This window comes from Syzygium oleosum, unplaced genomic scaffold (genome assembly GCF_021117445.2).
Source record: "Syzygium oleosum isolate NSW1041296 unplaced genomic scaffold, Sole_v2.1 Sole_v2.46, whole genome shotgun sequence".
NCBI classification, from domain to species: domain Eukaryota; kingdom Viridiplantae; phylum Streptophyta; class Magnoliopsida; order Myrtales; family Myrtaceae; genus Syzygium; species Syzygium oleosum.
The window spans coordinates 1,125,835-1,143,446 of NW_026607530.1; the positions used below are offsets into that span (position 1 = coordinate 1,125,835).

The 17,612-nt window shown below is 41.1% G+C and overlaps 2 protein-coding genes across 3 annotated transcripts; one reads left to right on the top strand and one right to left on the bottom strand.

The window, feature by feature from the left end:
* Positions 1–1,378: 1,378 nt before the first annotated feature.
* Positions 1,379–4,467, top strand: LOC115687352 (uncharacterized). Its single transcript, XM_030612875.2, has 4 exons — positions 1,379–1,600; positions 2,581–3,059; positions 3,158–3,934; positions 4,012–4,467. Exons 2-4 carry the CDS (start codon positions 2,583–2,585, stop codon positions 4,165–4,167), a joined length of 1,410 nt encoding a protein of 469 aa, XP_030468735.2. The 5' UTR covers positions 1,379–1,600; positions 2,581–2,582; the 3' UTR covers positions 4,168–4,467.
* A 2,664-nt stretch (positions 4,468–7,131) lies between these two features.
* On the bottom strand, positions 7,132–11,815 carry LOC115687397 (ATPase 8, plasma membrane-type-like). Of its 2 annotated transcripts, XM_030612945.2 has the most exons (15): positions 11,620–11,815; positions 11,281–11,400; positions 11,071–11,169; positions 10,844–10,981; positions 10,435–10,749; positions 9,991–10,317; positions 9,754–9,873; positions 9,525–9,647; positions 9,346–9,450; positions 8,942–9,251; positions 8,353–8,867; positions 8,110–8,283; positions 7,842–8,024; positions 7,555–7,730; positions 7,132–7,454 (listed from the first exon to the last, which is right to left on the bottom strand). In XM_030612945.2, exons 1-15 carry the CDS (start codon positions 11,671–11,673, stop codon positions 7,358–7,360), a joined length of 2,856 nt encoding a protein of 951 aa, XP_030468805.1. In that variant the 5' UTR covers positions 11,674–11,815; the 3' UTR covers positions 7,132–7,357. The 2 variants fall into 2 exon arrangements, with proteins under 2 accessions (XP_030468805.1, XP_056162634.1); XM_056306659.1 differs by having other exon boundaries at positions 8,110–8,867.
* Positions 11,816–17,612: the final 5,797 nt, after the last annotated feature.

The following is a 17,612-nucleotide window of genomic DNA, read 5'->3' on the forward strand; positions in this document are numbered from 1 at the left end:
ACACTCCATCCATGCCCTTTATGGCCTGCACAAATTGTTGATGACTGTCTTGTTAGACTAACGGAGATGTGAAAGTAGAGAGAAACACACTCAGTAATACATTTAAGTAACAAAGTGGAAATTCTACTACCGTTTGAAAAATTTCTTCAGACTTTTAATTTTATTTATCGAACTATTTGCAATGTTAAATATAGTCCTTCCATTAATTCAAGTGACTATATTGAATATTTTATATAGTTGAACAATTTAAAAAAACCGACCAATTGAATTATGTTAAAGTGCAACTAAAAGAACCAATACCCAAAATTTTTCGACCCATGCATTGAAATAGCTTCCTCAATTGAATTAGTAAAAAACCGATACAACTAAAAGAACCAAACCCAAAATCGACCCATCATTGCTTCCAGTTCTCCTTAGTCGACGAGAAAATGTTTATGCTGACTTTCATTTATACATTAAACTAGTCTTCAACCCGGGTGATGCCCGGTTGCAATAAGCATGTTATGATTATAAATTGTTGGAGTATTCAATATGCATAATTATTCTGTTAGTAGAACTTTCTTGGGATGTAATTCTTGTAGTAGTAGTGTTTGGATTGATTAGCAAAAAATGGAGAAGATACATGATCACTTAAAATTGAGATATCTCGGTTAAAGGGCACAATATGCAGAGTGACTTGTGAACTTTCAAGTGATCTTGGTAGGTGCATAGCTCAATAGTAACCAGATTCATCAATTAACAAAAGAAGAGGAAGTAAGAAAGTTGCTAGTGTTTGTATCAAATGACCAAGAATGAAGCATTGGGTTAACAATCTATACAAATCAAAGAAAGGCCAAGAATCAAGATTAAGCGCAAATCAACTTGGAAGGAAAATGGACAAAAAGGGGTGCAAATCAACTTGGAAAGAAAATGGACAAAAACGGCTAATAAAACTGATTTTTGACTCGCATTTTTTTGGATCAAATTATAGATGGATGTCTTAATTTTTATGGTTAATATCACGAAAAATTCCAAACCGGTACACATTTAACAAACTTATCACAAACTAATTTTTTGACCACCAAAAACCCCAACAAATTTACCATAGTTTCCATTAAATTATATTAATATCACGAAAAATCACAAATTAGCAATAAAACGGAGGGTAAAACTCCAAACCAGTGCATCCGCCAATTGCCACGTGTTATCCAATTAAGCAATTTGATGATAAAATTTAACGGAAACTAACGGAGGGTAAATTTTTCATAGGAGGTGTACCGGTTTGGAATTTTTGATTTTGGGTATTTTTGTCACGAGTATATACCGATTTGGGATTTTTCATTATATTAATCCTAATTTTTTTATAAGATTCTGTGTTAATGGGCTTCCGCAGAATCCACTGTCGGCCCATGTACTTTCTTGCAGGCCCGGTTCTTCTTCTTGCGTCGCACGCACGTGCGCTCGGTTCCCTCTCGGAGTTCGCGCCAATTTCTTCCATCGAACCCGTCTTTCTTCCCCTCGCTCCGGAAGAAGAAGAGGAAGGCGTTTCTCTGCGGGTGCGTGCGTGTGGAGGTGCTGCTCGCGTCGCTTCGCCCTCCACCGAGCTCGGGACTGTGTACAGGTTTTCTTCTCGCCTTCCCCCGCGTATGTTGTCTAGTGGGTCGTCCTCTTTTTGGCTCACCCCGATGGTCCCAAGGTCCTGCTTCCGACTCTCGTCGCGGCGTGGTCAACGGTCTCGTCATTTGCGCGTTAACTGCACCGATGATCATTTCCGCTGTCTAAGTCCCCGTGTCGTTTCTTGCGTTGGGTTGGCCTGAGTTTGTGAGCTGCGAGAGAGAGAAAGAGCTTCGTGATGTGTGGTGAAAGTATCGTTCATTCGACTAGTGTCGTGCTTTCTGTTTGATGGAATTTTACCGTGCGATATTCTCCATTTTGTCGCGTTCAGTTCCATTACAGTGCTAGAGAGAGAGAATCGTGGGGTGCGTAAAGTGAGGGCGAATTAAGATGAGTCCGATTTGCTGCAGAATGTGCCCTTTTCTTAGGAATTAAGATGAGACCGATTTGCAAAAATGTATGGTGATTGTGTATAGCTACGTATGTAGCACTGCACATGCTTAGATCTACTTGGGCATATCATGATTGCCATCCCTGTAAGTGGAAACCCCCCACACTTAGCCGTGCTTGGGCCTGTTGACCATCATATGGTCTTCATGATTTTTGTGTTTCCTTTGGCATTTTCTAGCTAGTTTGCTTTTCCTGAGGCGTTTAAAAGACTAGTCTTGATGGAGTTCCAGAGACATCTTTTATTTGAGTGAAGCAGTTAACCAACTTTCGCTTTTAACTACAGTCGTTCGCCACTTCAAATTGCAGACGGAAAATCCTCATCTGGAGATATATATTAAGCCAATTGTGATATTTAAGGGAGAGACTTGGTGGAGATCCACATTGTAATTAGAGGTTGTATGGCAGCTAGATATCGGAAGAGAAAACTTCTGTCATAAAGATAGTTGGAGATCCACGTAAATGCAATAGTGATTGTTACATGGCTTGTTCGTGAGTACATGCTTAAGATAAGAGCCAGACTCATTTACTCAGGTGCAGATATGCAGGTAGGTGCAGGAGAAAGTTTTGCCCTGACCCTTGATCAAAAAGAACATTACAGAGCCATATGGAAAGTTCATAGTCATATGAAGGAACCAATGGAGGAGCAATATGAGACGCTAAGATCTTATTTGGAGGAGCTCAAGAGAGTTAGTGAGTATGGAACATTTAGAATGGAAGTCAACCCAGCAACCAAAGAATTTGAGAGGTTTTATGTAGGGTTTGATGAGTTGAGAAGGGGGTTTTTAGCAGGATGTAAGCGTGTCATAGGATTGGATGGATGCTTCCTTAAGACTGGATCGAAAGGTATGTTGTTGTGTGCTGTTGGACAAGATGGAAACAATCAAATGTTTCCAATTGTTTGGGCAGTTGTGGACACTGAGTCTGAGGCATCTTGGAGTTGGTTTCTCACCCTATTATTCACTGACCTGAGGGTGGGCAGAGGTGAGGATTGGACTTTCATCAGTGACCTGCAAAAGGTAATGTCTCACTTTTTGTCTTTAAAAGTTATTACACTGCACTAATGCAATCATTTGATGTGATTTGTATGTTTTTTATTGGCCGATTTTGGTTGTAGGGACTAATGAATGCAATTTCAAGGCTAACTCCACTTGCAGAGCATCGAAATTGTGCAATGCACATATTTGCTAAATGGGAAAAATTGTACAAAGGGGATTCTCTTAAGAATCTCTTTTTGAGAGCTGTGAGGTGTACATTTGAAGCTGATTTTGACCTAACAATGGCGGATTTGAAGATGGAGTGCCCTGAAGGTTATGAAGACTTCATGAGGCAAGGTCCTAAGCACTTCTGTAGGGCTTTCATCAAGACAGGTACCAATTGTGATTTGGTTGCTAATAACTTATGTAAGACCTTCAATGGGTGCTTTTGGCTACCAAGAGAAAGACCCATACTTGAGATGCTTGAAGGGATAAGAATTAAGTTGATGAAGAGGATGTTAGAGAGAAGTCAGTTAATGGTTGATCAAACAGATCCAATTTGCCCAAGGATTAGAATGGAGTTGGAGAAGACTAAATTGGAGTCCAGGAATTGTATTGCTAGAGCAGCTATGGGGAATAAATTTGAGGTTGAACTGGATGATGATAGATTTGTGGTTGACTTGGCTGGGAAAACCTGTGCTTGTAGGGAATGGGGTATCTCTGGAATACCATGTAGACATGCCATATGTTGCATTACTCTCATGAAGTTAGATATCGATGATTATGTCGATGACTGCTTTAAGAAAGATGCTTATGAAAGATGTTACCAATTTCCCTTCCCAGCCATGAATGGAAAAAAAATGTGGCCCAAAGTCAATGGTGAGCCAATTAAACCCCCACCTTACAGAAGGAAAAGGGTAATATCTCTGTCTAATGTTTTATATGTGTATCGAAAGGAAAAACAAGTTGGTATGTTGATTTTTTTTAACTGCAGATGCCTACCGGTGATAGAGTTATTGACGTTGGAGGTCCATCCAACTCCAAGAGACAAACAAGATTGAGGACTGTTCAAATTTCACCAAGCCAGGCTTCAATTGATACCACAGAATCTCCATGCACGGAAGAATCTGGAATTGATGGTGGACTGTGAAGTTGTGGACCGGAAAATACTAGTGGATGTTCAATGCCTGTTGTTAGATGAGGATGTTCAGTTGTAGACTGAAAACGGCTAGTTTTTATGTTGTTTGTAAGTGGATTTGACTGTGTACTATGTGCTTGGGGATTTGGCAATGTAGTTTAGCATTTGGGATGTTTTGGCAGTGTACCCTGTGTTGAGTTGTGCCTGCTGTGTTGGGAAGGTTTGTTGTTTTGGGATGTTTGTCTTTTGCATGAAACGATGTGGATCAGTTTAAGTTTGTCTAATGCTATTTAGTCTGCTTTGCATTCTTTTGAGTGGTGCCTACAGTGATGTGCTGACTTGTGCCTCCTGTGCTGTGCTGTGCGCTCTCTAACCACAGTTTTTGTGTTGTGCTGATATTCCTCGTTGACGGGATAAATCTTGTGCTATTATACCTTTTTTTGTGTTTCAAAGAGCTTCATGGCTATCTCTCTCTGTCTAACAAGTCCATATGTAACAGAACTGTGTTGTGTGCTTCTGTGCTGTGTCATGTTGTGCTTTGCTCAGCACAGAATCTGTGTTGTGCGATCTCTGAGCCCAGAAATTGTGCCGTGCTGATATTCCTTTCCTTGTTGATAGGATAATTTTTGTGTTGATATTACTTCTTTTGTTTTTCTAAAGAGCTGCATGGCTCTCTCTCTCTCTCTCTCTCTCTCTCTCTCTCATCAACAAGGAATACAACTCAAAGAGGCCTTTCACCAACATTAGAAACAAGTAATTCGAAAACCCCAGCCCATACAGCCAAAGCTTCAGCCTTCTTTGCACTTCCAGCCTACTAGCTGTGGCCAACCCTTGCTACGAAATGTCCTACATCATCTTTAAAATAGCCTCATTTCAGCCAAAGCTTCTGTCTAATTTGGTCTTGTTTATGTCATCTCAACAAGACCAAGGACAAGAACAATAATAAACACTGAAGAAGCAGAAGACCTACCCAATTTCATCTCCATCTCATCTCAAGTCTCGAGCTTTCCTTCGATGTTACAAAATTCAGAATTACAGCAAGCAATGTTGCACCCTCGTATGAACCTTACACCTCATTAACACAATCAAAGCTCCTATCTATACAAGTATAACTCTGACATATGTCTTGTCCTTCACTTGCATCCTTGCAATTTCATTCTGTAAGCGATTGTTCGATTGATTCTCCACAATTTTGCAGCCTCACCTTCCAGGTCTCATTATCATTCATCAGTTGGAAGATCACTTCTTTCTCTTGCATTGTCAGCTCATGTTCAATCAATTGAAAAAAAAAAAAATCCTCACTATCGTCAACCTATCAAAACAAAATAATAGATGTTTCAACAGGTTTAGAATCGCAACATTGTTCAAAATTGCTAAAGTTGATGATAATATTCATCATATGAGAGGGTAGATTACAGAATGATGATTGTCACATGGCTGTTAGTTATAATTAGTAGTAAGAAAATTACTTTGTGGTGGTTTACTTTAGGTCGATTTCCTATTATACCATTGTAACGTGAGTGGCATAAGTTGTAAGAGCATATTTAAGCTCATCTCTTTTGGTATTTTCCTTAACAAATGACATACAGAACAATATTCTCTCTCAACTCACTATCTCTTCTTCTTCGTCTCATCTGTTCTCTTCTTATCTAAATCTTAATCCTTCTTGTCAACCTCAGTTCTCTTCTCATCTCCCTCTATATTTTCTTAGTTCACTACATGTACTTCAGGTATGGAAACTGAGTGTTAAACTTGAAAGCTCCACATACATATGAATGCCTCATGACTATTGCCTGCATGACTACATCAAAAAGGTTATGATGCCCTACAAACAACCTTAGCAATTTTTTTTCCAGGGTCAAAGTTCTAAGCCTTGACACCGCTCTTGGAAGTTCAAATACCCAAATGCCCGGAAGTCACTACTTACCCTCCATGTTGATGATACATTGCTTATCCAGAAGTCATTAAAAACAACAAATTGTAAAAATTTCAAGATGATGACTGATGATAAATTACTTACCCTCCATGTTTTACAGCGGAAGAACCTCCTTGCAGGATTTCTTGGGGTCCAGTTGAGGTGTAAAGGGTTGCTCATCGCTGATGCTTGCATGAAACGTTGCAATCGTCGCTCGTGAATCAACTTAATGGTCTGTCCCCTCCGTTAGAAAGAGACGACATTCTGCATTGATTTGCTTTTGTTTGACTCTCACACATATATATTTTAAATCAACTTCATGGTGTGGGACTGGTTTAAAGTAGTTTGTGTTTGATTGGATTGTAATTGATAATTGAAGATCACTGTCACTTCACATGCTAAGTTGTAATATAGTTTCAGGTAGCACATTGATCTCAGAACTGGTTTTCGTAGATGAACATTACATAGATGAACCAGTGTGAATGGGCAGCCTTTGTTGTTTTACACACGTCGTTATGGCCATGACTATTCTCTAATTATCAGTTCAAGCAATATTTCATAAGGGGAAAAGAAAGCATGACAACCCCAGCAGCACACTGGAAATTCTACTCGTAAGAAAATTATGAGAGCATAAAGGATTTCTTCTTCCATGCAGAACATACTTGCAGTGACAACTGACAACAGCATTTTCAAAAACTTTCAGTCTTTCATGTTATTTCTCAGATTATGATAATTCCATGACGAGTGGTTACATGCTTGACCAGCTTCTGCGTTGCGCCGTAGCTAGACTTTTGAGGTGCTGATAAGTTGAGTTAACTGACATTTCGCCATTTTCTTTTTCTATAAATAAGGCCACACAGATATCACAAGTATTTTCAAGTAATCAGTGACTCGGTGGTTGATTGGAGGTTGGGACATTAATGCTGAAATTTATCTTGCCATAGTTTCTCCGGATCCCCAGTTGTGTCAATGTCATAATCAACTTCGTTGTTTCATGACGTAGAACATTAATGTAAAAGCTCATAGATGTTACCTCATATGATCTATGGCTCGTTCACAGATGGTCCAAACAGATTTCTGCATTTCCAAATGTGAAATACAACAAATCTCTGGCAACAAGAAATCTTAAGCTCCTAGCATTCTAATACAAAAGGTACCCAAATAAATGAAAATGAAAAAAAAATTGCAGAAGAAAACAAAACCTTTCTTCTGTCTCCTTTCTTCTTCTCTCCCTACATTTCACAACAAAACTTGAACCTCCTTTGTTTAAGACATCAACTTAATAAATTAAACTGTGTAGTGTTGTTGAATGGTTTCAATGTCCAACCCCTTCAACTTCACCACTGAGTCAACATGTCCCTTGAGTGTGTGGAGCTCTCTTAGCCTGTCAAAAATTTCCAACAAGAAAATAAGTTGGAAAAAATGAGTTGATTTGGCTTTAGGCCATTCATAACTTGATTTAAGAGACAAATGAAGCTTGTCACCTCGCGACTTCGGCACGTCTCTTGGCCTGCTCGGCAATCTCGGACAACTCCCGGTAGCTGCTCTTGTCGTTGAACAGTGCCTGTGGGGGCTGAAGACCGTGGAGCGTCCTCTCAGCCAAAGCCCATTGCGCCTCCCTCTCGCCCTTGCCATAATCCTTCTTGGTTGTGAACGCGGTCTATCAATATTAGTAGTTAAAATAGCATTATTATAGTGAGCTATAAAAGCAAAAGAAGGAAAACATGCATTTTCTTTTAAGGAATTGATATTAAAAAGATGATGAGAGAACCTTGCTCTGGTACAGATTGTCCCAAGCCTTGCCGCTCAACGCATAGCGAATACAGAACTTGATGACGTCGAGTGGGAAGTACGTGATGATGCTGAAGATCCAGATCACTCCGGCCCAACCCCATCCGATGCCTTGAACCCTAGCAAAGCCCCAGGTTGCGTACACGGCAATGAGTGTTGCCACCTTAACAAGAAATCATAACATGAGCCGGGATATTTGGCAGATGATTAAGTGTGTGCAGAGAATCGGAAGCATGAAAGTTACGTACCAATTGTGCAGCGATGAAGGCACCAACAAGCAAGAGTCCAGGGCGCTCGACAAAGGACCAGCTTCGTGATCGGGTTACAAAGATGAGTGCCTGACTAATGATGCTGACTTGGAGATAAAGGGCCGCAGTTAGCTCATCTTCACTTCCTTTGATCGGCCTCACCCCGAAAGTATCCTGCAAAAATAATAGTATGAGTATACTTCCTTTGCGATGTGTATTATCATAAAATTGACTTTGGCTTACGGGGAAGAAGTTGGTATCATGCGCAAGCCAGAAGAAGAGCACTGTCATTAGAGCAAGATAGGTTCCGAGAACAATGCCGGTGGCAAAGATCTCCTTGAGCTTCCACGAGTCAGGGACCGGAGAAGGTTTCACTCTGTCCTTAGAGATGGTCATGATGGTCCCGTCGTTTAGGATGGCAATGATGAGAACCATGAAAGGCGAAAAATCGAACTTCCAAATTAGAGCCACGAGCAGGAAACCCAGCACGATACGGATTGTGATGGAGACGGCGTAGATGGTGTAGTTCTTCATCCTTTGGAATATGGCCCTGCTTGTCAACACGGCACTTACTATTACACTCAGTCCCGGCTCCGTCAAGACAATGTCCGATGCACTTCGAGCTGCATCAGTCGCATCTGCCACCGCAATGCCGATATCTGCTTTTTTAAGTGCGGGCGCGTCATTGACACCATCTCCTGTCATTCCACAAATGTGCTTCATCTCCTGGAGCTTCTTAACAATTTCATACTTGTGCTCTGCATGTTCAACATATGTATTAGTCTACCTTGTACTTAAAAGGGGGAAATTGTCGGATGGGACTAATTATTACCGGGGAAGACACCGGCAAATCCGTCGGCTTTTTCAATGAGCTCGTTGACGGGAATCGATGCAATTGACTCGTCCTTACACTCGCCAAGAAGAGAAGAAGATGGATACATATTGGTACCCATGCCAAGCCTACGGCCTGTCTCTTTGCCAATTGCGAGTTGATCACCAGTGATCATCTTCACGTTGACACCGAGGTTGAGGGCACGGCGGATGGTCTCTGCACTATCATGCCTCGGAGGATCAAACAGAGACAAGAGACCAACGAACTCCCATGGCCCTCCTTCGCTCTCCTTGGTCTTCTCAGGAACCGTCTGGTGAGTGGCCAGACAATGTGATGACTCTAGACAGAGTTTTACGTAGAAATGCAAAGAAATATCTGATTATTGGCTTAGGAAGCTTGCGAACCTGTCGAGCAACAGCGAGCGAACGGAGGCCACGTGCGGCGAAATTGTCGATGAACGAATGGGCTTTTTTCATTGCATCCCCACGAAGCTTGCAAAGGTCCATTATCTAGCATACAAGTACCGAAGTTACAAAAGATGATTGAGAAAAATTAGGAGTAATTCTAAGTACGCATTGATCACCTGTTCTGGAGCACCCTTACTGCATCGATGCCAATTGCCATTACCGTCGACGTAGGTGATTGCAGTGCGCTTGTCCACCGGGTTGAAAGGTAGGAAATGCACCTCTGTAATTCCAGCCCTTGCCTGTAGAAGGACGTTCCAAATTAAAATTTGCCTCCATTCAGTATGATGAAGTTTGCAACATAAATATTGATGCAACATGAATGAAAACGCTCGGCATGTTAACCACCTCTTTGGGGTCGGCCAACGTTCCGACAATTGAAGCATCAATTGCATCCTGGTTCTCAACCCTGGATGCCCTGGCAGCAAGCAACATGACAGTGTCCTTGTCTGCATCCTTTGGAAACACCTGTAACGAAGATCGACCCCTAAAAATATTGAAATTCTACTACGACATTTACTTTACGACTAATGCGGGAGGAAGGCTTTTGTTGCAATCACCGGAATTTAGAGCCTGTTTACTGACCTCGATCAAGCTCTTGTCCACAGTGAGCTTGTTGAGGGTGAGAGTACCGGTCTTGTCGCTGCAAAGCACATCCATCCCGGCCATTTCCTCAATGGCAGTCATCCTCTTGGTGATGGCGCCTTGTTCTGAGAGTCGGTGAGACCCGATGGCCATTGTGACAGACAAAACCGTGGGCATTGCGATCGGGATCCCTCCGATGAGAAGGACCAACAAGTTGTCGATACCATCTCTATACCTCCTATGTTGGATCGGGTACATCACAACTACTTCAACTAGCATGCCCAACGCAATCGAGCAAATGCAGAAGTTCCCGATAGCTGTCAACACCTAATTGGACAATTAGAAAAGAATCGCGCACTCAAATTAGCATAATCTCAATGTTAACTTTCAGTTATGGACAACCATTCAAAGTATTGAATCAATGGAATGTCACATAATCGATACCTTTTGGAAGTGACCAACTTGGTTGGTACTGTCAACAAGGTGGGCTGCCTTGCCAAAGAAGGTATGGACGCCAGTGGCGATAACAATAGCCTCGATCTCACCTTGCTTGCAAGTGGAACCTGAAAACACTTCGTCACCTGGGTTCTTTGTCACGGGCAACGACTCACCTGTGAGGGCAGACTGATCGATCTTGAGGGGATCTCCTTCCAAGAGACGAGCGTCGGCGGGAACGATGTCTCCTAACTTGATGCTAATGACATCTCCAGGTACTAGGATTGCGGCCTCTTGCTCATTCCACCTACCATCTCTCAATACCTTCATTAATTTACGAACTTAAGTTAAAAGAACTTTAGATAATAATGCAATTTGCGTGTCAAATTTTTATAAACATAGAACCAGTGGAAGACACCTTGGTTTTGGGGGCTAGTCCGGCCATCAAAGCAGCCGCGGCATTGCCAGCGTTGTTCTCCTCGATAAAGCTAATAGTTGAATTGATGATCAACAATGTCACAATGCCGACAAAGTCTTGCCAATCTGGTGGCTTTCCCTGTAATTTTCATGTATCTTTCCCTTATGAGAGAGAGAGAGAGAGAGAGAGAGAGAGAGAGAGAGAGAGAGAGAGAGAGATGTGATTACCCCTCCATTAGCCAAAGCAATGGCCATGATTGCAGCGGCCTCCATGACCCATGATAGAGGGTTCCACATAAAACCCAAAAACTTGAGAAACTTGCTTTCCTGTCATATTATGCAAATCAATGTTACTATATGTGAAATTCACAGTAAAAGAATTCTATGAATATCAAAGGGGAAAAATAAAAAGTAATGCAATGACATGTTAATCTTTACCTTTTTCTCTTCAAGCTTATTCGGGCCAAAAATTTGAAGCCGCTTCTCACCCTCTGCATTCGACAAACCCTCTCTTGTACATTTTAGCTGTTCGAACACTTCCTCCACGGGAATCCGCTCCTATAAACACAAAGCAGAAAATTTGCAGACAGTTATGGCCAACAGTGTGTTTAATGGTTAGAAATGAATGAGACATACGAATGTGAAAACAGAAAGAAAAGGTTAAGATGGTCTAGACTAGAAAACGATGCTCAATGTGAAGTTGCCTTGGAATGCAAGAATGAACCATCATTTCACATGTCCATGTGGAGACATTCTTTGTAACCAAGAAACGCTTACAAGGTCGACGTTCTCGCTCTTGATTTGTTCTAAGGAGATGTCGCCAGAGGCCATCGTGGAAGAGATGGAGCATAGAAGAAAAAAGAAAGAAGTAGCTGTATCAAAATTCCTCTATTTCGTAAGCCTCCTCTTCCTCCAAAGAAGGACGAGGAGAGAGGCTCGAGGATGTGAGGTATGTCGTATCGGTTCCTTTGAAGAACGACAGGGAGGAGCTCAGCTTCAGGGCTGTGGTCTCTTTATAGTATTCTGTGAGAGAGAGAGAGAGAGAGAGACGCTAGGACAACAGTTTTTCCTGTTGTGGCATACCAAAGTCTGCGGTCAAACTGTTGGATGTCATTTTCATGGCTAATTTCAGATGTTCCATGAAGTTTTGACAATTGTTGGGAGGTGATAATTTAGTATGCAAAAGATTATCACACGTCCCCTTGGACTCTATGCTCTTGCTATCAAGCTTATTAATAAATTTACCTATTTAAAGTGGTTTTTGAATGATAAAGAAATCCTTATAACGATTCGTACATCATGAAACATGAGTGAAAGTAGGGATATTGACACAAATAGTCCATGAATTTTGGCTCAATGTGCAATTTGGTCAATGAACTTTTAATTTGTTCAATATAGTCCATGAACTTTAGCCTAATGTTCAATGTGGTCCTTGAATTTTAATTTATTCAATGTGATTCCTGTACTTTTGGTACATATTTTATTTAGTCCCTGAACTATATGAAAATGTTCAATATAGTCCCCGAACTTGAATTAATGGAAGAACCACATTAAATATTTTCATATAATTCAGGGAATAAATTAAACATGTATCAAAAGTTCAGGGACTACATTGAACAAATTAAAAGTTCAAGAACCACATTGAACACTAAGCTAAAGTTCATGAACTACATTGAACAAATTAAAAATTCAGGGATCAAATTGCACATTTAGCCAAAGTTCAGGGACTGTTTGTGTCATTTTCCCGTGAAAGTAATATAATATGAGCTTATGTCTTTTGGAATGACAATTCAGCGATTGCGGCATTGAGTTCACAATTCTCAGACAAAATAAGATCATTATAGGATCGTTATAAACCTAATTTGCCCCCCATGGTATTTGCTATTTATTGATATCGTGACATCCCAAGTTCAACATTTGATGAGAGAAACCTTTTTTAGTAATTCATAAATAAGATTCGACCTCAAATGGTCACCACCAAATGACTGATTAAGTGTTCCTTTCAGGAAGTTGGTTTAAGTGGACCAGATCGAGTAATCGCAAAAATGGCGTGATAGCCAAACCCCTTCAGAGGATGTGTATTCAAGGAAACAAAAAATAGCCTAGCTTATCCAAGGAGAGCGAGAAGGGAGAAATTGCACGTGTCAGTACTAAACCCTATTTACGAATGTCAATTGAGCTTTAAACTTCAAATTTTGTCAATTTAATCGTAAACTTTTGTACGAAATTTCAGTGCAATCCTTCCGATCAATTTTCCCCTGATATTGCTAACGTGGCAGTACACCACATAAGACGGTCGACGATAAATGAATTGCCAAGGGAGACCTCGTCGTGATCGGCTAGCTAGAGATATAACAACCTCAGATTGGAAGTCATAATGCCACAACTGGCCTTGAGGTCGCTTAGGTTCTTTCCTTTTCTTTTTGTTTATTGATCTGGTAAGAATGAAGGGCAATTTGGTTTTTTTTTTACATGTAAGGGGTAATGACACAAACAGTCCCTGAACTTTAGCTCAATGTGTAATTTGATCCCTGAACTTTTAATTTGTTTAATGTAGTCCATGAACTTTAACCCAATGTTCAATGTGGTCCATCAACTTTCAATTTATTCAACTTGATCCCTGAACTTTTGGTAAATATTCAATTTAGTCCTTGAACTATATGAAAATATACAATATAGTCCCTGAACTTGAATAAATGGAAGGACTACATTGAATATTTTTATAAAGGACTACATTGAATATGTACAAAAAGTTCAGGGATCACATTTAACAAATTGAACGTTCAGAGACCATATTGAACATTATGTTAAAGTTTATGGACTATATTGAATAAATTAAAAGTTCATTGATCAAATTGCACATTGAATCAAAGTTTATGGACTATTTGTGGACTGTTTGTGTCATTTCCCAACATATAAAGTGGTAATCTTCGAAATGGAGGGGTTTTAGTACTTTGTTTTCTTAATAAAAAGTACCTTTCCGTTTTTATTTTTTGAATGATGTGATAAGTCATCAGTATGAATAAAAAAAAACTATATTCACCTTGTTCAACTCACTCTTTTATGTAATTAATCAATCCAAAGTGGAGTTTAGTGTATATATACCTCTAGCATTAGTCTATTCTTTAATGTTAAATTTTCAATGTTGGTCTTTGAATTTGCACATTATATTGATCAAGTCCTCAAGATTTTAATACATCGATTCAAACCCTTGAACTTACAAAGAATTTCGTTGGTGGGTGTCTTGACATTCGATTTTGCATGTAGCTCCAATTGATCGGATGTGAAGCCGGAAATACATGATTAGAAAAAGTTACGCAAGTTTGACGACTTGATTATTTAAGGACTTGATTGGAAAAAATACAAGTTAAGAGACTTTAATCTTCTTTAAGATGGATTGGCCAGTGGATTTGAATGAAAATTGATGCACTACTTGTGTCATATGGAGTAAACTAGAGGACATTTGATTGATTGGAAGTTCAATCGAAGCGAACTCAAGTATCAGAAAGGCAAATTGACATTTTTTTTTCCCTTTTAACCATATTCACTCTAAGTTCTTAACCCATAGGGAAACTTGTCTTTCCATGTCGGATCAATGACGGATCAAACTAAAAAAAGCTGACAAAGATGTTAAATCCAAGTACAACAATCCATTATCCAAACAAAATGCTGGCCTCGAGGAATAATCTGAACAGTTAACAACCCATGCTATGAACATAATTTATATATAGATCACCTCAATGTAACCAAAGAAATTCTTATAACCTAAATATCCAAATAAGTATTTTTGTAAACTTCCTTCATATGTAAATGACTTGTACATAGTCTCTTCTTCTTCTTCTTCAATTCTAGCTCAGAAACTTGCTCCAAATGGCTTCTTGCAGTGCGTTGTCCCTCTTTTGGCTGGCCAGTTTTTTGGCTTGTGCTCTATTGTTACCAAATTCCAATGCCTTCCTAGCGCTTTCGCAGTTGGACAAACCTCAAAGCCTTCTTCAGTTTTTAGGCCAATTTTGCCTAGGCCAAAGCCACCAAATGGCCCCTCTCCACCTCCATCACCAATGGCATCTCCTATTTTGCCTCCATCCCAAGGAATCAAAGGTGGGTATTGGCTTTCTTCCCAGGCCAAGGATTTCCCGCCCTCAGCGATTCAAACTTCCCACTTCACTTGCATCTTCTACGCCTTCATCCAGGTCAACCCGTCGAGCTACAGAGTCTAATCACGGACGTGGATAAGAAATGGATGAAAAACTTCACTGCCACTCTCCGCCAGTAAAGGCCCTCCTGTTGGTTGACAGCATCGCTTCGAACTCAAGCGTATTTGCCGCCCTAGCCGGGAATTTCGAGAATTAAGGGGGCCCCTTCCTTAGGTCCGTCATTGGTGTGGCTCGGGACTACGGCTTTGCTGGCATCGATTTCGATTGGGAATTCCCCACCAGCCCATAAAACATGTCGATCCTATTCCACCTCTTGGAGGAGTTGCAAGTCTCCCTAGAGACGGAGCACATAGCTTCGGGCAGGCAAAAGCTCCTCTTGATGGCTGCCGTGTACATCTCCGCCGAATTCTTCCTATCCAATGACCCGACAACGTTTTACCCAGGTGACGCGAAGAGGGATTTTTTGGACTTCGTGAACGTGTTATGCTTTGACTACCACGGGAGCTGGGACACAACGGCCACAGCCGAGGACGTGCTGCTCTATGATTGGGCGAGCAACATAAGCACAAGCAATGGGATATCAACATGGGTCGACTCAAGGGTGCCTCCAAAGAACCTGGTGATGGGGCTTCCATGTATGGGCGGACATGGACATTGAAAGACCCAAGTGAGAACGGGATTAGAGCTTCTGCTGTTTGGTTGGCCCCGGCAAAGATAGGTTCACGACATATGCTTGAGATTGTGGGGTTTAATGAGCAGAATAGTTCCACTGTGGTGTATTATCATTTGACTGTGTCCACCTATTCCTACGCTGGAACTAGTTGGAGTGGACATAATGGGCCAACTTCAATAGAGAATAAGGTCAAGTTTGCTAAGGAAGAGTCTTGGTGGCTACTTTTTGTGGGCACTTGGGTATGATGACCAGGATTGGACCCTTTTTCAGACAGGTAATTAGTATAGTGCACCAAATTTACTTTATAGAAAATTTATCCAAAAAATCCTAAATCTATTGCACTTTTATTAATTTGATCATAAACCTTTTAATTTTACCAATTGTATGTTCAACATTTTCACATTTTGCCAATTAAGCTTATCCGGCCAATTTTGGGCTAAATTCGCTGATATGAACGCTTGCCGTCCTACGTGACACGATCGGTATTAACATGGACAAATTTTAATAATTTCTTAATTTTTTTCAATTTGTTTTTTTTTTCCTTTTTGGCTCAAAGGGCCGGCGACCCCGTCAACCCCTAGGCGAGGGCCATGAAGCCCTCCCCCCTAGCCCTTGCCAACTAGGGGCGAGGTCATGGCCCTTCTCAGATTTGGCAAGGGCTTACGAGCCCTCGCTGTGGCCAGCGAGGGATGGCAAGGGTTGCAACACCCTCACCGGTCTCAACAAGGGGCTGCTACCCCCGTCGACCCCTTGGTGAGGGCCATGAATCCCTCCCCCCTTGCCCTTGCCAGCTACGGGCAAGGTCATGACCCTTGCTGGATCTGGCAAGGGCTTACAAGCCCTCGTTGTGGTCGGCGAGGGCGAGCAAGGGTCACAACACCGTCTCTGGCCTTAGCCCCTTGCTCAAGATCGGCGAGGGCTTAGTGGCCTTCGCCCAAGGGCCGTCGGGGGTCACTGGCCCTCAGTCAATGGTCAGCGGAAGTCGCTGGCTTACTCGCGACCGACGAGAGCTTCATGGCCCTCGCCTAGGGACCGGCGAGGGTCACCGGCCCTTGGTCAATGGTCGACAGAGGTTGCCAGCCCTCAGCGGGCTGCCGATCCTTTGAACAAAAAAAGAAACAAAAAAGAAAAAGAAAGAAAATAAAATAAGATAAAATAAATTCGAAAAATGATTAAAAACTATTACAATTTGTCCACATCAGAGCCAGTTGTCCTGCCACATAGGACGGTCGATGTCCGCATCAGCAATTTCCGACCAAAATTGATCGGATGGACTCAATTGACAAGACTTGAAAAGATTGAGGATTCAATTGGCAAAATTAAAAAGTTTGGATTGAAATGATAAAAATGCAATAAGTTTAAAACTTTTCGAACAATTTTCATATTTCTCAAGGTTCAATTCATCTTCATTCATACTTATTATTTCGAATTAGCGAGCGTAACTTTGCGGAACTGAGATTAATGCTGCCAAAGAACTCAAATAAAACAATCGGACAACTTCTTTCTCATCATGTAGAGCATAATTATTTGCCTAGCCATTTTATATTGTTGTGAAACTTGGATCCTGTTTCATATTTTCAGCTTCAACTACATGGGGTAGTGGCAATTGATGGACTACAATGTGTATTGGCAGGGTATATGGACCGCGATCGATATTGGTAAGTTTCGTCCCGAAGCCCATACTATCTTTTTTACAAGATATGAATACGCAATACAAAGAAGTGCCATGTATTAATAAATTTGCTGAAAGTTGGTTTACTAAATGACAGGATAAGCCGGCATGTACACCTCGTGTTGAAACGCGAAACTTTTAATCGACCGTCATGAGCATCAACAAATCATTTAACATATCCGTTCCACTACTCGATCGATACTTTGTTTCGCACATTTGTCTTGATATCGGAATGATAACCATCCTTGCAAGTGCACTCACGTAGTCATAA